This window comes from Mandrillus leucophaeus, unplaced genomic scaffold (genome assembly GCF_000951045.1).
Source record: "Mandrillus leucophaeus isolate KB7577 unplaced genomic scaffold, Mleu.le_1.0 Scaffold117, whole genome shotgun sequence".
NCBI lineage: Eukaryota > Metazoa > Chordata > Mammalia > Primates > Cercopithecidae > Mandrillus > Mandrillus leucophaeus.
The window spans coordinates 572,451-595,266 of record NW_012099987.1 but is presented as its reverse complement, the minus strand read 5'-3'; the positions used below and the strand labels follow the sequence as shown (position 1 = coordinate 595,266).

Genomic DNA, 22,816 nt, shown 5'->3' with positions numbered 1-22,816 from the left:
CCGGGAGGTGGAGGTTGCAGTGAGTACAGATCGTGCCACTGCACTTCAGCCTAGGCAACAGAGTGAGACTCCATCTCAAAAAAAAAAAAATTGTAATCACATATGTCACACAGACTTATACCCTGCTTTAGTCACCTAATCTTATGAGAAGTCTTTTCCCATGTTGTATGGTCAATGTTAGTTTTTCTCATAACTGTTCAACAGTCCCCCCAGTGGGTATGTGGTCAGGTAATTAGCCCCTCTGTTATTGAACACCAGAGGGTTTCAAGGCTTTCACTGTTACTAATAAAGCTATGGTAAACATCTCTGTATGTATAGCATTATTGTCATTCAAGGTTCTTTCTTTAGACTAGATTCTCCTAAAGCACAGGGGTATGAGGTGCATAGCTCTTGGTGTGTATTGCTGAAGATAATGATAAAAATGTAGTGTCATTGGCCGCGTAGGAAAAAGCCAATGTCTTTGCATTTGCCCACATTATTAGTTTTAAAAAAATTTTGGACTAATATAAGAAGTAGAAAAAATGGTTAGTCATTTTATTTATATATATATATATGTGTGTGTGTGTGTGTGTATATATATATAGTCCGTTTGTTTGTTTTGAGATGGAGTGTTGCTCTGTCGCCCAGGCTGGAGTGCAGTGGTGCGATCTCGGCTAACTGCAAGCTCTGCTTCCCAGGTTCACGCTATTCTCCTGCCTCAGCCTCCTGAGTAGCTGGGACTACAGGCACCCGCCACCACGCCCAGCTAATTTCTTTGTATTTTTTTTAGTAGAGACGGGGTTTCACTGTGTTGGCCCAGATGGTCTCCATCTCCTGACCTCGTGATCTGCCTGCCTCGGCCTCCCGAAGTGGTGGGATTACAGGCGTGAGCCACCCCGCCCGGCCTATATTTTTTAACTGGTTGGGTTAAGTAAACGTTTTCTCATAGATTTGTTTATTATTTGCATTTTGTCTTCTGGGAATCATTTCTTCATGTGTCTAAAAATATTTTTCTTGGCAATTAGTATGATTACATTAGATTAAGGATATTAACCCGTCATTTTGTTTGCTGCAAGCCATGCATTTTAATATGTTAGACAATGTAATATATCATTACAAATTATCTCCTAAATTCTGTTGTTTGAAGCTCAAATAATACTGCATTTATAAGACTTGAAACTGTTTGGGGGGCTGAATTTGCTTATTGGGATGGAAGTCAACATTTTATATTTATTTAAAGGCTCCACTCAAGTATTTTAAAATGATTGCAGATTTATTGGTGGTGAATGTTCTAGCTCCAAATCTGCCCCTTCTCTGGCATGAACCTGGAACGAAAGTTTGATGTTGATAGTGGAGTTTGGGCATGGGCTTTCTGAATATTGTGATCATAAATAGGTCTTATTAAAATGAGTTCTTGGCTAGGTGCAGTGGCTCATGCCTGTAATCCCAGCATTTTGGGAGGCCGAGGCGGGTGGATCACTTGAGGTCAGGAGTTCAAGACCAGCCTGGCCAACATGGTGAAACCCCATCTTTTTTTTTTTTTTTTTGAGATGGAGTCTCGCTCTGTCACCCAGGCTGGAGTGCAGTAGCCAGATCTCAGCTCACTGCAAGCTCCGCCTCGCGGGTTTATGCCATTCTCCTGCCTCAGCCTCCCAAGTAGCTGGGACTACAGGCACCCGCCACTGGGCCCGGCTAATTTTTTGTATTTTTTTAGTAGAGACGGGGTTTCACCGTGTTAGCCAGGATGGTCTCGATCTCCTGACCTCGTGATCCGCCCGTCTCGGCCTCCCAAAGTGCTGGGATTACAGGCTTGAGCCACCGTGCCCGGCCGTGAAACCCCATCTCTACTAAAAATACAAAAATTAGGCAAGGTGGCACGTGCTTGTAATCTCAGCTATTTGGGAGACTGAGGCACGAGACTCACTTGAACCCGGGGGGCGGAGGTTGCAGTGAACCGAGATTGTGCCACTGCACTCCAGCCTGGATGAGAGGTGAGACTCTGTCTCCAAAATAAAAGAGTTCTTCATCTTCATGACTTTATATGGGGATCAAAACCAAAACTATTTCCAGCCAGTGTAACTACAGAAAATAAAATAAAATAAAATAAAATAAAATAAAATAAAATAAAATAAAATAAAATAAAATAAAATAAAAACTAGATGAAAATAAAAACCTTTAGTTTTTGTTGAACCAGTGCATCTGGCTATTGGGATTGGCCTTAAATTTGGGGAGATGAGGGAAAGGGCATTAGTGGGAAGCAACAAGATTAAAGGCTTAGAAATGGGAACTCTTATCATAATTCAGTAGGAATAGCAAGTATGGTACATGTACAGTTTAGGACTCATGGGAGGATGTGAGGGAGATGAGACTGGAAAAATAACTGGGACGTGATCCTGCAGGGCCTTATGGCACATTATATTTGGACTTGAATTTTTAGATCAGTGTTTCCAAAAGTGTGACATTTGAGGTGATTTTAGAAGGTATGTCCATGAACATTGGGACATTTTGGTATTTACTCATTCCTTGATTCTCTCTCTCATTGTGCTCCCATGACACTTAAGCCAGATTGCTAGCAGAAGGGTTATCTCATTGTGTTACATTTAAAAGGGCCATGTCTGCCACCCTACAACCCTGTGATGGCCTCAAAGACAGCAATCCTGTCTGATCCTGTTGGCCCCCACTGGGCCAAGCACTTTCCTGGATGCAAAGTAGGTACTAAAGAATTGTTTTTGAATTGTATCATCAGGCCTGTGTTTTAGATATAAAACTCTTTCCCGGAAGCTTTGCTGCCTTTCCCTTGCCCGCCATACTGCCCAGCCAACCCCTCTGAGTGTATAGAAGCCCTGTGGATTTTTTTTCCCCGTTGAAATTTGACCCACGTTGAAGTGAAAGCTGGGGAGTACATAGGTGGGTGCCAGCACAGTGGCTGGAGGGGGCTCATGGAGCCTCCTTCCAACACAGCTGGAAAACCAGGAAAATGGGCTGGGTAACCTACATAGACGCTTCTGGTTCTAAAGAAGTGAGCATGTAGTTGAAACAGAATAAAGACCAGCTTAGGGCCCTCTGGCTCCCTAAACTCCTGAAGAACTGCAGCGGCCCTGTTCTAGAAGGATCCTCATGGCCCAATGTAAATCAGTTCACAGTGACACTTAGAAATCAAGACCGGAAAGTGTGGGGAGGAGGAAGGAGTTAACTGTCTTAAATGCAGTGGAAAGATCAGTGAAGCCCGGACCAGTGCAGAAACTGTTGGAGTTGGCCATGCATGTGCACTGGAAACCTTTCTGAAGGCCATTTCAGATAATTGGTTAGAACGGAAACCGAGTTGGAGGGACTCCAGGAGGAAATGAGAGGATGTGGAGGATGGCCTTTCTGATGTGTTTTCCTATTGCTCCCTCTCCAGAAACATTGGTCTTTTTACAGAAACTTCGTGCTTGTTGTGTTCTGAGCTCCCAGGAGTGTCATGGGATTCTAGACTGAAGTTAATGTCAGGGTCAAGTTTATCCCACTTTCTTCCCCTTGAAAGGAAGTATCAGCGACTCAGTGTTTATCCTTTCTGGCTTCTGAAGAACCTTCTGCACCCTTTGCAATAATGTAGAGGGTGCATTTGAAGAGAAATGACATTAATAGAGATTGAGAAGAGAAGGCGCTGTTGAAAAATTGGAGAAATGTGGCTCTGCTAGTGGATCCACAAAGTACAAAGAAATAAGGCCAAGCATTTATTCTGGGGCTCTGTGCGCTGTCTCTGTTCTTTTCAAGCTGTTGGAAGTAGCTGTACATATATAAAATCAAGTCCCAGATTAGATTTTTTTTTTTTTTTTTTTAAATACAGGGTCTCACTCTGTTACCCAGGCTAGAGTGCAGTGACGCGATCTTGGCCCACTGCAACCTCTGCCTCCTGGGTCCAAGCGACCCTCCCACCTCAGCCTCCAGAGTAGCTGGGACTACAGGCATGCACCACCATGTGCGGCTAATTTTTGTATTTTTGGTGGAGACAGGGCATCCCCATCATGTTACCCAGGCTGGTCTTGAACTCCAGACTCAAGCAGTCTGCCTGCCTCGGCCTCCCAAGTGCTGGGATTACAGATGTGAGCCACGGCGCCCAGTATCAGACTGGGTTTTCTTTTTTTTTTTTTTTTGGAGACAGAGTCTTGTTCTGTCACCCAGTTTGGAGTGCAGTGGTGTGAGCTCAGCTCACTGCAACCTCCGCCTCCCAAGTTCAAGTGATTCTCCTGCCTCTGCCTCCAGAGTAGCTGGGACTACAGGCGTCCACCACCATGCCTGGTTAATTTTTGTATTTTTAGTAGAGATGGGTTTCACCCTGTTGGCCGGGCTGGTCTTGAACTGCTGACCTCAAGTGATCTTCCCACCTCGGCCACCCAAGGTGCTGGGATTATAGGCGTGAGTCATTGCACCCAGCCCAAGATTGGATTTTAAAGCTAAGGCATAACCAGCATTTTGTACAAGTCGGGAGCTGGCTCCCTTTTAAGGAGCCACAGTGGAGTTAAGGAGGCTCTTGGCTATCTTGAAGGTAAGACTCTGAAGTTAGGTTCTGAAGGTTAAACAGGGGCAAGAAAGGCCATGACTGAGCACCTCCTGCATGCCCAGTGCTGAGGATGATGTAGTTTTTCCTTTCCAGATATTTACAATCTATTGTTGGGGATGGGGGAGCTATGGAGGCAAAACACCATAGAGCATAGGAGAAGCTGGAGCATGCTGGCTGGGAGATTTAAAGGCTCTTTGTTTTCCAAGAACCTTTGCAGGACCTTGAATTCATTTTTACAGACATACTCAATTTCTCCCTAGTCATATATCCCTAAAGTATCCATATAAGGACCTTCTTTCCTTTCCCAGTAACCAACCCATATTTAGTTGATTGTTTTTCAGCTGGAAGCATGAGTATAAATTTGACTTTTTAGTAATTCATCACTTTGTGTCATCAAAACTTGTCTTAGTATAGGGTCCTGGAATTGGCGGGGTAGGTGGACAATATGGAAAGATTAATTATCTGGATGCTTTCTTAACGACTCTGGCCACTTCACATCTTGTTCTTCTCATGGAATGTCTGTGTTGATGCTGTGGTACTTGGACCAAGTACGGCAGGTCCAAGCAGCTCAAAGCGTGGAATGGCGGTTTGACCCCCCGCTGGCACACCCAAGCTGTAACACTGCATAGGCTCCTGCAACTCACTAAGGGAATTAACTGCCCACTTGTAGTTGTCTGATTTTGCCACTAGATGGTACACTGTTCGTCCTTTTGGCTTTTACCCAACGGTGCCTGGCTCATTTGGAGGGGGGACTTGTAAGAGACATTCCAAAGTCATGCCATCATGTACTCAACCAAATCAGGCTCTTTACAGCTTAGTTTTTAAATAAATATTAAGTGTTAGAGGTTTTTTATGTAAAATAAACTCTCAAGTTCTCATCTGATTGTAATGACCCTTATTACCTCTAAATAAACAGCAGGGACTAGACTATGATTTTCAAAGCTTTCAGTGTTCTGGTCAAGCTCAGTTTGTGTAGTTTCATGGATGCATCCTCACTTCCCAGGCTCTGAGCACTTAAGGTTGTGGAGACACAACCACTGCCAAGCCACTTGGGATTCAGATCTGGTCAGCCTCATGTCAGGAGACAGGAATGAAGATTCTCCTCTTCAGATGAAATCTTGGAGACTTCTCTCTCCCATCTTCTACTGGTCAAAGTTCTTGGGTGGCAGATAACCAGAAACCACCTCTGGTGAACTCAAACTGAGAAGGGATTTATTGGCAAGATCTTGGGTAGTTCACGGAGTTTATGGAAGGTTGGAGAACTGCACTCAGAACTGGGGCAGGAATTCCAGGAGGCTGAGCTGGCTGGGATCAGAGCCAGAATCAGGCCCTGGAATAGTCTGGATAGGACGTTGCTGCTGTTGCCACCACAGGGGAGGACTGGACACGGGGCACTGTCCTTGGCACTGCTGCCATTGCTGCAGTTCCTTTTCTTCAATCAGCCCGTTCATCCTCAGCACTTTTAATTTTATTTTAAAATGTCCTTGTTTGTTAGTATCAACTGCTGGAGATTTAATCGCCAGAGTGAACACACAACAGAACCTGCTACTCAAAAAGTCCTCGTGTGCAAGAGCTGGTACTCACCTGTGCCTTGTCATTGTCACGTACTATCATCATACTAGGTCTTAAAATATCAAAGTAGTCTGTTAACACCCAGGATCCATTCGCCTTCTACCCTCTAACCATCCAGCCATTAAATGGTTAATAGCAGGCACAGGGAGGGGCCTCCCAGAGAGTGCTACAACTGGTGTCTGCTCCAGTTGGTAGACATTTGTGGCAAAATGATGGTTAAATATTTTGAAGATTATCTCTGACCATGTCTATTTTAGGTCAGTTTGTAAGTAAGAGGGGCTGACACTTAGAAGTTAGTAGTTTCTATATTGAGAAATGTGAAATGTGCAAAGGGCGACCTGCATATGACAGTGATTACTCATCATGTATGAGTTGAGGTATCCTTTTTTGTTTGGTTCATAAGACATCTCCATTCATTCCTTCTCCAGCCTAAGAATGCTGTGTGCTTTGTACTTGTTTTTTAAATTAAGATGAATTAAGCTATACAAAGGAAATTGGTAAATGGATTATGGAGTGTTATTACAATGAAATACAGCCATTAAAATGATGGATATGCTGACTATGTAGAATCCTAGAAAAATGTTCATGAAGTATTTGATTTAAAAATTAGAACACAAAGCTGTCCAGATAGCATGTTTACAGCAGTGTACATGCTATTTATGTATCTAGAGGCTAGAAAGGACTCCTAAAAGAATGAAAATAGTTTCAGTTAAGATAGCTTCACAGTTGAATCAAGAAGATTTCTTCAATACTGCTTTAAAAATTGAGGAAAGGCCAGGTGCAGTGGCTCACACCTGTAATCCCAGCACTTTTAGAGACTGAGGCAGGAGGATCGCTTGAGGTCAGGAGTTGAGGCCAGCCTGGGCAATAGAGAGACCCCATCTCCAAAAAATAAAAATTTTAAAAATTAGCCACGTGTGGTGGTGCACAACTAGTCCCAGCTACTTGGGAGGCTGAGGTGGGAGGACTGCTTGAGCCCAGGAGGTTGAGGCTGTAGTGAACCGTGATCACACCAGTGCATTCCAGCCTGGGTGATAGTGCAAGATCCTGTCTCAAAAAAAAAAAAGAAAAAAATAAGGAATAAAAACCTTAACATAATACAATTGCTCATGAAAATTATTTATAAAATAAAAGCATTTGGATGGTATCACAACAACCCTTTTGATCCTGGGAGACAAACTAAGGTATCAAAAAATTAGGAACGGAAAACATGAGGACATACAGATAACAGCAGGTTGTGTGTTTCTCAATTGAAAGAACAGATGTTTCCACAGCTTAGAAAACTGGCTGTGTAGACAGCTACTGAAGGTCATAGATAGTCTCAGATGTATTTGACAGTGACAGAGGCAAAGTTACTGCTGATTTGGGCTGCAGAGATGGACTTAGGATGATTTCCTTTTCATCCCTAGCATTCTACTCTGTTAATTACAAGGACAGTAAGCAAAGCAACCATCCAGAAAGGAAATCAGTGTCCAACTTCAGCTTTTTTTTAAAAAAGAAGCTAAAGCATGTCTCCTTTTGCAGACCTTCATACCGTATCTTCACATCCCTATTACAGAATTTGTGAACGGGAGCTTTCCTCTGCATCATTGCTTCTCACACCTTAAAATGCAAAGAGAGCACCTGGAATTTTGTTAAAATGCCCATTCTGATTCAGTAGGTACAGGATGGAGTCTGAGCTTCTGCATATTCTTTACTTTTTTTTTTTTTTTGGAGATGGAGTCTCACTCTGTCACTCAGGCTGGAGTGCAGTGGCACACACGAACTAGGCTCACTGCAACTTCCGCCTCCCAGGTTCAAGCAATTCTCCAGCCTCAGCCTCCCGAGTAGCTAGGATTACAGGCACCCACCACCACACCCAGCTGATTTTGTATTTTAGTAGAGACAGGGTTTCACCATGTTGCCCAGGGTGGTCTCGAACTCCTGACCTCAGGTGAACTGCCCAACTTGGCCTTCCAAGGTGCTGGAATTATAGGCATGACTCACCACGCCTGGCCGCTTCTGCATTTTCAGTAAGCTCCCAGCTAATGCGAATGCTGCTGGCCTGTGGACCACACTTGAAGTATCAAGGTTCTGCATATCCCAAGGACTTGTTTTTCAGATTGTGTGACCTTCAGATGTGTTCAGTAAGACTTTATTAGTTGAAGTATGTACAAGACTTGTACTTTGAAAAAACTATAAAACATTACCAAGAGAAATTAAAGAAGACCTGGATAAAGGGAGAGATAGGTCATACTCATGAACTGGAAGACTCGATATTGTTAAAAATGTTAGTTTTTCACAGATTCAACACGATTCCAGTTAAAATCTGAACAGACTTTTTTTGGTGGAAATTGATAAGGTGGTTTTAAACTTTATATGAAAATGCAAAGGACCTGAAATAGCCAAAATGATTTTGGAAAAAAAACTCAAGTTGGAAGACTCACTGTATTAGGCCATTCTTGCACAGCTGTAAAGAAATACCAGATACTGGGTCATTTATAAAGAAAAGAGGTTTAATTGGCTCACAGTTCTGTAAGCTAGCTGTACGGGAAGCATGGTGCTGGCATCTGCTCGGCTTCTGGGAAGCCTCAGGAAGCTTCCCATCATGGTGCAAGGCAAAGGGGGAGCAGGAGTGTCACACGACAAGAGCATAAGTAAGGGTGGGGGAGGTGCCACATACTTTTAAATGACCAGGTCTTGTGAGAACTCGCTATTGCAAAGATAGCACCAGGCCATGAGGGATCCACCCCCATGATTCAAACACCTCCCACCAGGCCCACCTCCAACATCGGGGATTACATTTTAACATGAGATTTGGGCAGGGACAAATATCCAAACTCTATCACTCACATTGCCTGATTTCAAGGCTATGTAAAACTATAGTAATCAAGACAGTGAGTTATTAGATAAAGACAGCTCACTGAAATAGAAGAGTCCAGAAACTGACCCAGCCATCTCTAACCAGTCGCTTTTCAGAAGTGTTATGCTAAACAAGAGAAGCCAGACGCAAAGAATTACCTATACTATGATACCATTTATATAAAATCCTGGAAAAGGTAAAACAATAGTAACAGAAAGCAGATCAGTTGTTAACAGGGACCCGAGATGGTACTTGGCTGTAGAGATACACATGGGAACTTTTTGGGGTGATGGAAAGGCTGTATATTGTGATTGCAGTGGTGGTTATAGGATGTATATATTTGTCAAAACTCATCGAATTGTAAAATTAAAATGGATATATTCGGTTGTATGCAAACTATAACTCAGTAAAAGATCTAGATATATATTAGGGCATTGTCAGTACAATTTAAGCTTTCTTTGAGACCCTACTAAATTAAGGGGTTATCTATTTGAACATCAGATATTGGTTCCCACCTCCAGGTGGTAGAGCACAGTGCATAGGAATGTGGGCCAGAAAGTCAGGCTGTCTGGGTTCCAGTATCAGCTCCTCCACTGCGGCAAGCACACAGCTTCATCTGTCTGTGTCTCGGTTTCCTCATCTGTGTAAACTAACATGATATTAGTGCTTACCTCCTAGGGTTGTGAGGTCAAATGCATTAATATATTTAAAGCATTTAGAACATTTCCTTGTGCATAGTAAGCTATGTATAAGCATTCAGTATGATCAGTAAGTTCTCAAATCAGTTTGTGTCGTGATTTTACCTCTTTCTCTTAAAATGTGTTTTTTCCCTTTCCTTTACCCTCTCTTTAAACCACGTGCACTCATGTAGCTTGAGGTTTTTTTATAGAATGTTAGAGCTGAAAGGGATCTCGGATAACATTAGCATCAAGTATGGGCAACAAAACTGAAACCAGTGAGGTTGAGTGATGTGCCCAAGGTCACAGTAATATGTGGGTGACCATGAACCAGAAGCCTGGCCAGGTGACTCCTGGTTCAGCTCTGTTTTATCAAGGGTTACAGTGTTTGCATTTTTAATACTAACCATTGGGATTTATCGCGAACCTGCCATTCATCAATTGCATTGTGTGGTGTTTGTTTTTCTACAGAGCAGTTCAGAGCCCCAGTTGCAGACGACTTGTCCTGCCACCACCATGAGCTCTGGTAAGTCATTTTAAACTCATCTTTCTCTCATCTACCAGACTGGGCCGTTTACCCAGATTTCCCACGCACCCCGAAGGCCCCACTCTGGCATTATATTTTTTATTTTTTGCAAACTGGGTGAATGCCAAAGCTTTGTCATAAGTTGTCATCATGACTATCATCACCTTCATGGTTAATGATTTTTTGAGTGCCTACTACTATTGCCAAAGAACTGTGCTATACACTTTACATGCACATTAGCCCTCTCTTTATTGAGATGTAACTGGCATACTATAAACCACAGATATTTTAAGTATACAATTTGATAAAATGTGACATATGTGTACACCTCCATGGCATTTCTTAATCTGAGTGACTGCAGCAAAAGTAAACTGAGTGGCCATAATTGCCCCAGGATGTGAACTAATCTAATGCTTCTTTCATCCAGGCTAGTAGAGCAGGCTGCTCTCTCTTTTGCTTTGCCTTTGGTAGTAAAAGTCAAGACCTAAAGAAATAATCAGTTTTGAGTATTTTTAGTTTTGAGCTGAGGTAGAAAACGTGGGTTAGGGAAGACAGAGATGGGAACAGATCCCTGCTCATCATGCAGCCAAGAGCTGTCAGCTTTCCAACCCAGAATTGGAGCAGAGAAGTTTCCATCTGGAGATTAAGCCCCACCTTGGCTACTGAGCATGCCCTGGAGCCTCCTGAGACCTACAGGTGGGGCAGGCTGTGGGGTGGGAATATGACCATGTGGATATCTCATTTGGGGGTCTCCCAATCCTGCAGTATTTCGTGAGTGTTGTCAGTGACCTTTGTGGATTAAAAATCACCCTTTTCCATTTATTTGTATACAATATCCTTTTAGCCAAGTTCTGAGCAGGACAGTATGTAGTTAAGACCTAGGAAGGCTCTGGGTGGAATAGCTGAGGCCCACACCCTGACCTCTTTGCTTACTGGCTGCATAGTCTTGGGCCTGTGGTGGACCCTTCTCTGCATTTTCCTCTGCAAAATGGACATAATAAAAGCCCTAGTTCACTGGGATTTAGTGAGGATTAAGTGAGGCAATGCTTTTATTTATTTTTTTTGAGACGAGTCTCGCTCTGTCATCCAGGCTGGAGTGCAGTGGCATGATCTTGGCTCACTTCAGTCTCTGCCTCCCGAGTTCAAGTGATTTTCCTGCCTCAGCCTCCTGAGTAGCTGGGATTACGGGTGCCCACCACCACGCCTGGCTAATTTTTTTGTATTTTTAATAGAGACGGGGTTTCACCGTGTTGACCAGGCTGGTCTCGAACTCCTGACCTCAGGTGATCTGCCCCTCTCCACCACCGTGCCTGGCCTGAGGCAGTGCTTTTAAAGTGCTGGGCTCTGTGTCCAAGGCATGGCAAGGGCTTCATCTTTGGGCTCGTACTGTTATGAGTTCAGAGTTCCTCCCTGCAAAGCCGGGGACTTGGCTTCTCAGCAATTCCTTGAGTGCTTTTGCTGTGTGCGAAGAGGCCGTGCACCTTTTCCGCTCTAAGCAGGCTCAGGTACTGCCAGGAGCTCCTGCTTCATAACTCATTTTTGTCTCTTTGGCTTTTTGCTTTTGTTGTCATTTAAAATAGGCCATGGTGTTTGGCTTTATTTTGTTTTAAACTTTTTCTCTGTAGCCTAAAGCTACTTTCTCGTCCAGTGGCAGAACTGGCCTAACTTTGGTTTACTCCTCTTGGCATTAAGGGCCAGAGAAGGAGGAAGGGAGAGGCCTGGAAGAAGGGTATGGGTGTGGAAAAGCCCAGGAGACTTCTCCCCAGAATCTGTCTCTCAACGTGGGGGATTGGAAGGAGGCATTGCCTAGGAAGAGTTCAGAAACTCTGGAGCCTTTGACCCGATGATCCCACTCTTGGGAATTTCTATCTTAATTCCAAGGAAACAAAAATATCACCCACATGAAGTGGGGGGTACGAGTAAGTACGTTATGTGTATTTACTTGATGGAATATTACGCCGCTATTAAAATGGTCATTAGGAGAAAAGTAGCTACATGGGAAATATTTGTTTTAATTGCTAGTGGAAAGAGCAGTGTAAAAATGGTGGATTCTTTTTATTCCAAGTTTGGGCTGGGCTGCTAGTCACCAGGTGAAGTGCTTTACCTGTGTGATCTTGTTACATTCTCCTGGAAAACCCTCACAGGTGGGGCGTGGTTTGCCACCCTCATTACACAGATGGGAAAACTGAGGCCCTGAGGGGTCAATAATATGGCTGGGATCACTCACCTAGTGTGTGCTGTGGCTGAATCAAACTCAGGAAGCTGGACACCAACATTGTGCTGCAGAGGTTTGAGTTTCGGGAGATGGAGTTACTAATTTTTAAATACCTTTCCAAAATTTCAAGTTGGGTTGTTACATGTAATTAAAAGAAAGGAAGAACATGGGGCTGGGCCTGCTGGTAGCTCAGAGGCTGCCCCACACTAGCCTGGGGAGGCCTGGAGCAAGGCCTACAATCACAGAAGGAACTAGAGCAGGTGCTTGGATTTCTGGCCTTCTCACCAGCACCCTTCTTCCACCTATCTCAGAAATCACAGCTCAAGGAAGACTCTGACATCTAGAAGAATTAGCCTTCACCTATAGGTGGGTGTGGGCAATTAACAGGCCACAGCCTGTGAGGCCAGCATGGGGAAGTCCAGGCACCGGGTGGGGCAGTGGCCCTGCTCGTGTATGGCCACTGGCAGCATCCAGACTGGCCTGTCAGTGTGGCTTATAGCAGGTGACTCCCATTTTGGGAGGCTGATTGTTAAGGGCCTAGGTAAGGTGACTTAGGTCTCAGCCTAATGAATTACAGGGGTGTGGGACTAAGCTTCAGTCCCAGCATTTGGAGAAATAGAATATATGTGTGTACATATGTATGTATGTATATATCAGGAAACCCAAATGTTTATCCCATTTGGGGAGGAAGAAGATGAGCTGTGAGATGGGCAGACCAGAGTTCAAATTTCAGCTTAGTGATCTTGGGCAGGCCTGGAATCCTCTCTGCCTCAATTTTCTTATCTATAACATAGGCATTCCTAACTCCTAGTTCTGGAGGTCTGGGTCTTAAGGATAAAATGAGATGCTAATTATGCAGTGCTAAGCATAGATCCTCAGACCTGGGCAAGTCAGTGTTTAAAAACCCATAGCTAGTCGTGATTATGTTTGTAGCTTGGTTAACTCTGGGCTTGGAGGGGTTCCTCCAAGCACACATGTCCCAGGGCGACAGGGCCTGCCGGCCTGCCGGCCTGCCTTCCTCGGCCTGCCTCTATCTATTTTGGGATGGGGACCTGGGTGGGGCTTAGGCTGCAGGTGAGCAGGGTTGGTCTCAGCTTCTGTGACTGAGCAGAACTCAGGAAAGTCTCAGCCAACCCAGAGGACATGACATCTGAGGGGAGCCCCAGGGATGCGTGGAATTTCCATCAGGTGAGAAGGGAGGATGAGGCATTCTCGGCAGAGGGCCTCTTAGGAACCGAGGCCTAGAGGTCTGAAGGTATCTGGGCAGGACCCCTCTGCTTCCTCCTGACTCTGACCCCAGCACCTTCTGCCATGCAGGACTCAGTAAGTGCTGGGGCAGTTTACTCACAAACTTCATGCTCTCTTTCTTTCTTGCAGAATGTGATGGTGGTTCCAAAGCTGTGGTGAATGGCTTGGCACCTGGCAGCAATGGTCAAGACAAAGGTAAGGTTCTTGGAGAGAAGTCTGGATTGGTACTGGAAAGCATTTCTAAAGGTGTGGAGTATGTCAGGCCGGGGCCATCCCATCTGCCTGGTGTGAACACCATTGGCCTAACCAAGCCCTAAACTGGGGACCTGTTCCCTACACTGATTTGCTGAGACCTGGAGCCTGTTCTTGCATTTCGGGAGTCTGAGGCTGCCATTTTCCCACTGTGAGGTATTAAAAACTATCCCTAGCACACAAGGATGCTGTGAATGACAGATCAGGCACATGGACCAATGCATACTTCATGCCTGGTACAGATGGCATTTATCAGCTTGAAATATCCCTTGCTCAGCCTTTCACCTTCACCTATAATAAACAGTGATGTGTTCACAGTCCTGACCCTAAGGTAAGAGCCTAAATCATTAAAATAAATTATTTCGGTGGCATTAATTTAATGCACATCCTGTCATAGTTTCAGTTTTTAAAAATTTTAGGATAAAAGATTTAAATGTGAAATGAATGATGGATGTGATGAATGACCTTTGAGGTCCTGCTTGGCCTGGAGACTTTCATCCTGACCTCAGTGTGGCTGTGCAGATAGCCTGGCTACGGGGCTCGCGGTGCCACTTTTACTGAGTGGTGTGATGGACCCTCAAGCTGGAATGACAAGGCATGGGTTCAAGTCCCAGCTCTGCCACCATGAACAGGACATCTTGAGAGGCCCTTTATCTTTGTGGGTGTGGGTTCCCTTATCTACAAGATGAGGGAATTTATGCTCTGCCATATTTATTTCTGCTTCAAATTCAGAATTGGAATGAATGCTCATCCAGCTAAATTTTATGGTATACAAGAGGAAGAGCCAGAATACTCGCATTGGGCATTTGAGTCAAGATGCATCTCAAAGAATAATTTCAAACAATTTGGCATTTTGATCTGTGTAATTTCCATCTGGGTCAACAGAGTGTTTCTTTTAAGACAAGGCAAAGTGTGAACTAAGAGGAACCAGCCGTAGAGGGTATGTCCAGAGACTAGGAGGGGCTGGGGTACAGGGCCCAGGTGGTGTGGAGGTGTGTTCCTTGGTGGCCGGAGGGGACCTGCCATGCTCCTGTTCTTGCCTCCCTGCCTGGTCGCCCGTCTGCACCCATGGTGTGGGGCCCTGGACAGTCTCGACCAAGTTGCACTTAGGGAACTCTGAGGGGCAGTGCCTGTGGAGTGGCTGCAGGCGTGTGTTTAGCATCCAGTGAGGAGCATGGAGAGGGGTGGGGGCCCTATTAGTTTAAAACCTGTGGAGTCATCGACCCCATCCATGTGCACTCATTTATACAAGAGACTTAAGGCATGTGGGGGAGGGTGGCAGGTGGAGTGGGTCCCATTCTCTCCTTGGTGAGACTCACCTTTGTCTGCAAACAAGCAGGCAGGGGTGACCTGAAGGGCATCAGAGTGGCCTGAGGTCACTGAACCAGAGCTGGGATAGCCGAGCTCCAGTCTCAGCCTCTCTGCTTGAGAACTGAATGAGCCTGAGCAGTTCGCTGAGCCTCTTGCTTCTTCCTCTGAAAATGGTTACAAAAGTCTCCCCCAAGCCCATCTCCCAGGTGGAGCAGACAGGAAGATGCTGTGAGAGCACATGTGTGTCTTAATCCATGCAGTAGCATCGTTAGCAACCTAGTCATTAATGACCAGGCGCCGTGTGACTGCCTCATGCCTCAGGAGGTGAGCTGACAGCAGGATGGACTGGAAGGCGCACTGTCCCTGGCCGACATGCCTCCCTTCTGTTGCCTTGACAGGCTCACCAGTGCTGACTCTGCAGTGGTGGTCTTGTTCCCAGACAGCCCCACCCGCTGTGTTTCTGTAGATATGCGGCCACAGTTGACTCTGGCACCTTCACACAGAGCTCCCATCCCTCTTTATGTGCTGCCCTTAAAGGAGAGGATGAGGGGAGGCCTCACAACAGGCTCAGTGTAAGGAGAGTTAGGGGACGTGCCTACCATGAGATTACAGAATCTGGGCAGGCAGGGAGCCCAGAGACCCTGCCGATAGATAAGTTTGAGCACCCAGGATGTTTGAGCGGTGGCCTTCACTGTGTCCCAGGCAGGCATCCCTGCTCTGTCTTAGCTCAGCCGGGTATCGGGGTCCTGGACTGTGCACTTGGGTGCTGCCCCAGAGACTACATATGCACTTGGACACTTGGCACCTCCTGACCAGGAAAGGGTGGGTTTGAGCAAGGCCATCTGCTGTTTAACAGATGGAGGTTCTGATTTGCTTGGGGCCAGAGGGCTACAATTGTCGGAGCAGGCACAAGACCCCAGAAGTTATGCTATGGCGGAAGTAGCTCTGATGGCTGAAGGGACCAGGCAACTCACGATCTTGTTCCTTCGTTCTTGCACTCATCTGCAGCCCATGGGCCACCGCCCTCCTCCTCAGAACCCCCTCCCCAGCATGCTCCCAGGAGGCCCTGTGGACCCTGAGTGCTCTCCCCTTCCTCTGTTTGCCAGGCCATCTGTGTGCCTCCGTAAATCTTTGTCCAGAGCCTTGGCAAGCTCCTGGTGTGGCAGGAGGCACCGATCAACACTGACCAGCTGTATTTGGGTGATGGTTGGAGGGGAGGGGTCTGTTGTCTTGGCCTAGAACTCTAAAGAGAGAAAGCAGGTTATTTTTAATTACTGCATCTACTGCCCTTTGTATTGTTCTTGTTGTGTGGGCGACTTCCTCCTATTGTCCCTGCCCAGTTCCTCAACTGCCTGAGTGTTTCCCAAATGTTCTTTCTGGATGCACCATTTACCCTTTTGTGTTTTCAGCAACTGCCGACCCTTTACGTGCACGCTCTATTTCTGCTGTTAAAATCATTCCTGTGAAGACAGTGAAAAACGCCCCAGGCCTAGTTCTCCCTACAGGTATCTCCTTGGGTCGGTTTATTTTCTGTAATTGTGAGCGGATCATGGCATGGTTTTCCTTTCTTCTTTTCTTCTAACACGCACTTTGAGCTGAATCGTTGCATGTTTAGTAGGCGTTCCATCTCACTTCCTCAGCTTGCTTCCTTACTTCCTCTGCGTACGTGAATGTCTGTGTGCGTTTTCCTGGGAGCCAGCGAATGTGGGGAAGAACTGAGGACAGAGGGCTCGCCCCTCTTTTCTTTAGGAGAAGGGTCAGTCTGGAGGCTCAGCTTTCCCTTTGGGACGAGTCTGAGGTGCATGGACATCCTAGGCTCTCCCTAGAGGTTTCCAACTCCCAGTACTTTAGCAAAAACTGCAGTCTCCCTGAGAATTAACCTGGTGTCACAGAGAACCTCTGAACGACTGAATTTGAAGCAGCTGCCTTAGGTGCCCAACCTAGACTTGCCTCTGATGCTCACCGGGCCATCCCAGAGCATCCCCTGTGCCTTCCCCAATTTTACCTGCAGCCCCTTCCTGCCTCTCCCCTCCAGGGGGTGGGGGAGTACGGTTCAGATGTCAGCTCCGGCTCATCGCTTCCTTCTGTACAAAGTGGGACACACGAGGCCTACACAGTACTTTATCCAATGGTGCTTTCAGAAGTAACTGGGCTGTGTGTCCAGGAACCTATGGATGGGCTGCATCCATCAGTGTGCCCCTCATCCTTTTGAAGTGACTGTGAACCAGTTTTCCCAATAGTTTGGTGACATCAGTCACTTAGCCTCTTGATAGAGTTGGATAAGTCAGATGCTCTCCAAGGCTGACACTTGCCCTGCCACACATTGTGCGTTTTGTGCATTGCGTTCAATACAAGAGGTGCTGACGAGGCAGGTCCATTCTCTTGTCTAACGTTAATGATCATTCTCCCTGAGTTGTTGGAAGTGGGCTGCTGGTGTGGAAAGCAAGGAGGGAAGAGGCTTTGCTTCTCTCTGCCCTCGGACAGGAATGGGGATGAGTCGGGTGTCTGAACTCACATCCTGCCCAAACGCACACCCTGAACATCAACCTGTAATCCTAATTGTGACAATTTTAGGTCAGGGATCTAGGCTGTGAGCAGTCTGAAAACGAAACAAAACTGTGGCGTTCTGCATAGCTCAGCTGCACAAAAAGAAACACTCCGTGCGTGTGCCTCCCAGAACTGTGTGGTCTGCCCCGGTTCCCTGCCTCCGTGACTGATTTCCTGCAGGATGGCATTCAGATCTTTTGAAGCGTATTTTGAAATCTTTCTCAAGGAAACTCTCGAAGTTGACCCGCGTCTGTTATTAGGCCCTAGTGAAACTGTAGGAGACACCAGGACCCTGTGAAGACAGCTGAGGCTCGGTGGACACTGCTCATTGAAGGATTTAGCCTTCCAGGTCGTTTTTGTTGCTGTGCGTTTTCTTTGTTATGTTTGAAAAGTGAGGCTGTCACTCATGAGCTTTCTTGCCAGGTAGCATATCCTTCTGTCTCAGCATTTTGGGAGTCTTGACTTGCTAATCCAAGGAGATTTGCTTTTCCTTTTCCCACTGGAAAACTGCAAGGAGTAGTTGTTCTCCATGAAACTGCCCCCGCACCCCCCCGCAACTTCCTTAGTTGCCAACTTGGTCTTCGATGAGAAGAATGGTCTGGAAGCTTGAAACATCTTTCATAAACTCTTTCTTGAACTGTGCCTTACTAACTGGTCAGAAGTCTGCTCACCAACCTAAACTTCATTTAATAAAAGGAATAAACCTGCTTTCATTTTGAAATGTTTTCAGCTGATATTATAACTCATCCATTTACTCAGAACTCACCATTGCCGCCATGTTCCCCTAACTTCCTGATGCACAGTAAACCTCTGAAAACTTGCCCCTCTCCACCACCCACAGATTAATTTCATTGACCACAAGTGTTCAAAGACTTCGCGTGGCTGTAACCGGGTTCATCTCATTCCCCAGCTGTAACAATTTGCTAACCAACTGTCCTTTAATCCTTCAGGAGTCTTGGATTCAGTCTTCAATTTTGGACCTTTTCTTTTCAGACATGGATCCTACAAAAATCTGCACTGGGAAGGGAGCGGTGACTCTCCGGGCCTCGTCTTCCTACAGGGAAACCCCAAGCAGTAGCCCTGTGAGCCCTCAGGAAACCCCGCAACACGAAAGCAAACCAGGTGCGCTGAGGCTGGGGAAGATGTTCAGAGCCACGTGGGAAGGGCGGGAGGAGGCTCTGGTGTTTTTGCTCAGGAGGGTGTGAGTTCATCAGATAACTCTGGGTTCTCTTAGGGACCCCTGGGACAGTCAGCTCCTTTGGATGGGTAGTGGTCAAAGCTTCAAACTGACAGTCATGTGCTGCGGGTGAAGGCACCGCAATAACCACCACTTTATGTTAGCTTTGACTGAGCAGGTCATCCTGTGACAAGAGCCAGTACTCTGCAGACTGCACTCAAGCAGACTGAAATAGCTTAGGGCATAGGGGATAAGCAGTGGGATGGGCTAGAGGTTGGGCTTCTTAGAGCTCATCCCTGCTTCCTAGAGGTTCACTGTGACCTGTCCAGGCTGGGCTGGAGGTGCAGCTAGGGGAGACTGAGAAGTGTGGATGACTCGATGACCTTGCTCCCGGAAAAGCAGAGGTGGGCAGGGCTCAGGCCTGAGATGATCACCAGCCAGCTGCAGGAGCAGGATCAGGAGAGTAGTTCAAAGGCCCAGTGTAAACTAGGAACAAAGGGAGATCAAAGAAGCCACATGAAGCCCATCTCCCCACCTTAACCCATCACTTGGGAAATCTGAGGTATTGAGTTTTAGAATTGGGACTTCAGAACCCGACAGATCTCTGTGCACACCCTGCCCCCACCACCTGTCGGCTGTGCGACTTTGGTCAAGTTATTCACTCTCTCTCAACCCTAATGAACTGTAGAATGGGGTGGATAATAGCACCTGCCTCATAGGATTATTGTGAGGAAGAAGTGTATGAAGTGCTGTGTACCATGCCTGGTGGCATGGAATAGACTGTTAGATGTTAGCTGCTATTTGATTATCATTAGATTATTTTGGCCTCTCCAGAGACGACTTTGCACAGCCCAAGTATTCTGGGAGTTGGCAAACGCTGACTTTGAGATCAGGCACAGTTAGTTTAGGGTGAGACAGCACCTCTCCACTCTGTAGGGCAGTGGCTTTCACGCTTTAGCTGCATCAGAATCACTTGGAGTAAAAAGGTAGGTTGCTGGGCCCCAGCCTGGAGTTGTAGAATGTAGGGTTCCCGCTTGCAGGTCTGAGATAGGGTCTGAAGGTTCGCGTTTCTGACAGGTTCTTAGGTCATGCTGATGCAGCTAGTGCAAGGACCGCATCTGAGAGCTGCTGCTGTAGGGGACGGGAGCTTGCTTTCTTGAAGGAAAGGGAGGGAGAAATTGAATGGAGGGGAGGACCACTCCCTTGGGACCAGAGAAGATAGGCAGTAGGGTACACAGATCCCTCTGGGGCAGCGAGAGTGGTGTGTTGTGATAAGACAGATATGATATGTAGGATGGAAATGGCCAGACCTAGCATCCTGGAAGCTGACTTTCTTCCTGCCCAGCCACCCATAACAGGTGCTGGGTCACATGCTGGCGGATGAGGCCAGGCTAGGGTTTGAGCACAAACCCCTTTCTGGTGATGTTGGTCCCTGTGAGGGCTTCTTTATCCTTAGACTGACAGCAGGCCCGAGCAGCCCACAGCCCTGAAAGTCAACAGAGTAGCTTCTTGGTCCTGCATCCCTGAGTCCAGCCCTGATTCCTAACCCACTGGAAAGGTGGGGTTGAGGAGAGAAGGCAAAGTTATTTTATTCTAAGGCTAACCTCATCCAGCCTCTCCAAGCCTAACTGGGAAGTCCCAGCTCCCAAGCTAGAGAACGTTTGGAGAAAAGAGAATCCTAAGGGATGATGCAAAGAGAAAGGCCTTATGTGCAGTCAAATGACCTTACAAACCGGCTGTCCCATCCTCTGGCAGTAAATGGAGGTGGTGGAGAGGGAGCCTGGAGCTCCCTCTAGTGGTTACAGTATGGCATTGACGCAGAACACAAATATGCCTACCAGGTGCACGCCTGTGCTACCAGTACCTTGTGTGGATTTGTTTTTTCTTTTCTTTTCTTTTGTTTTTTTGACAGGGTCTCACTCTGTTGCCCAGCCTGGAGTACAGTGATGCAATCATTGCTCGCTGCAGCCTCGACCTCCCAGGCTCAATCTGTCCTCCCACCTCAGCCTCCCAAGTAGCTGAGGTGCACGCCACCACACTTGGCTAATTTTTATATTTTTTGTAGAGACAGAGTTTCTCCATGTTGCCCAGGCTGGTGTTGAACTTGTAGGCTCAAGTGATTCACCTGCCTCGGCCTGGCAAAGTGCTGGGATTACAGGTGTGAACCACCCTGCCCGGCCCTGTGTGTGGATTTGAGGCACTTTTGGAAACACTCTCGTGTCCCAAAATACGTTTGTGTCTCACAAATTTCTACCAACTAATGTGGTGAAAAGAAACTTCACCAAATCTTTTTCACCAAACCATCACCAGATTGTTTTAAAATGCAAATACTATACTCGGAAGAATTAAGGGATAGCTATCAGTCATTCACACCTTACAGTGAGTTCATCTTTGTAAATTGAGATCATCGAATCCGAATAAGCATACATTCATTCAGCATTATCTATGTGCCAGGTGCTGAGTTAGTCACTTGGAATTGTGATGAGAAAGGAGGAAAAGAGAGCAATTCTAGGTGCATTAGGTGAGGGCAAAAGGCAGTATGTTGCAACAGGAGTCAGGTGTGGACTTGTAGTCAGCCATCTTGCTTTCGGGCTGTGGTTAAGTCCTAGTGTCTTTGAGCTTATATCAAGTATGAGGAACTTGGGCCAGATGCTTTCCAAGCCTTACTAGCTCCAGAATGCTCTGTGACCTTAGGAAGTTTGGAAGTTAGCCTGACACAAATGGAATCCTTTTGATTGGTGATAAATTTAAGATGGTACAGGAGGGCAGTTTGTATGAAAAGGAACAAGCTGGGTTTGAGTAGAGGAAACAAAAAAACCCCACATGCTCATTGATGCGTACGAAGCAGGCTAGAATGGGTTAACACTGGGGAGTGGGCTTAAAAGAGGATGTCAGTAAGCTGGGCACAGTGGCTCACACCTGTAATCCCAGCACTTTGGGAGGCTGAGGTGGGCGGATCACTTGAGGTCAGAAGTTCAAGACCAGCCTGGCCAACATGGTGAAACCCCATCTCTACTAAAAATACAAAAATCAGCCAAGCATGGTGGTGCATGCCTGTAATCCCAGCTACTTGGGAGGCTGAGGCAGAAGAATTGCTTGAACCTAGGAGGCAAAGTTGCAGTGAGTGAGATCACGCCACTGCACTCCAACCTGGAAGACAGAGCACGATTCTATCTCAAAAAGAAAAAAAAAAAAAGAGAGAATGTGAATATAGACAATTCAGGAATGGAAATCTTGTCCCCTTACTATGCTACCTATTGGCTAGCATCCTGCTGGCTCTTGACTCTAACAGTGTCCATGTCAACCTCCAGATTGACAACTTGCTGGCCTGTATCAGTCTATTATCCCATCCTGGGGCCTGGGAGCTCCTGGGCCTTCCCTGGCTTCATTATAACAGTTTTCAGCAGTATTTGCAGACAGCCATGCCCAGTCTGGACTGGGAGCCCAAGTGTGAGGCGGTGGATGGCTCTTGCCAAGGATTGCTTCCTACTCCCAATGCCTTTGCAGATAGCTAATGTCAGATGGCGTCTGGCTCCCTCCTTTCTCACCAGGGACAGCATTTGTCCCCCAGCTGCTCTCTCTGCTTCCTCACTGACTTGCTCCCTGTTTGCTACCTTCTTCAATGCCTATAGGTGTCCAGGTTGCTGATTATTTGCCTGGACTGGAAGCTTTAGTCCCTACCTGGCCCTCTGATACCCACATTTCAGCAGTGCCCCCTATTTCTAGTCCTTGTCCCAACCCCCTCACCTGGGAGAGTTGATATAGTTTTGGTTTCACACAGTTCTCTACTGAGGCTGAGCACTGCCACTTACTGTCTTTGTGATATGGACAAATTACTCCACCTTACAGGGCTTCAGTTGCCTTATTTATAAATTGGAGATGACCATAACAGAGTTGTTGAGATTAAATGAGCTCTTTTTTTTTTTT

At 46.4% G+C, this 22,816-nt stretch overlaps 1 protein-coding gene across 1 annotated transcript in view; it reads left to right on the top strand.

Annotated features, from left to right (window-relative positions):
- The window catches only part of SORBS1 (sorbin and SH3 domain containing 1), a 204,791-nt gene that overhangs the window by 54,208 nt on the left and 127,767 nt on the right, over window positions 1–22,816 (top strand). Inside the window, exons 3-6 of the mRNA XM_011999903.1 lie at window positions 10,085–10,139; window positions 13,732–13,797; window positions 16,575–16,670; window positions 18,706–18,834. Of these exons, the coding sequence (XP_011855293.1) occupies window positions 10,130–10,139; window positions 13,732–13,797; window positions 16,575–16,670; window positions 18,706–18,834 (301 nt within the window). The 5' untranslated portion in view covers window positions 10,085–10,129. The remainder of the gene's footprint in view (window positions 1–10,084; window positions 10,140–13,731; window positions 13,798–16,574; window positions 16,671–18,705; window positions 18,835–22,816) is intronic.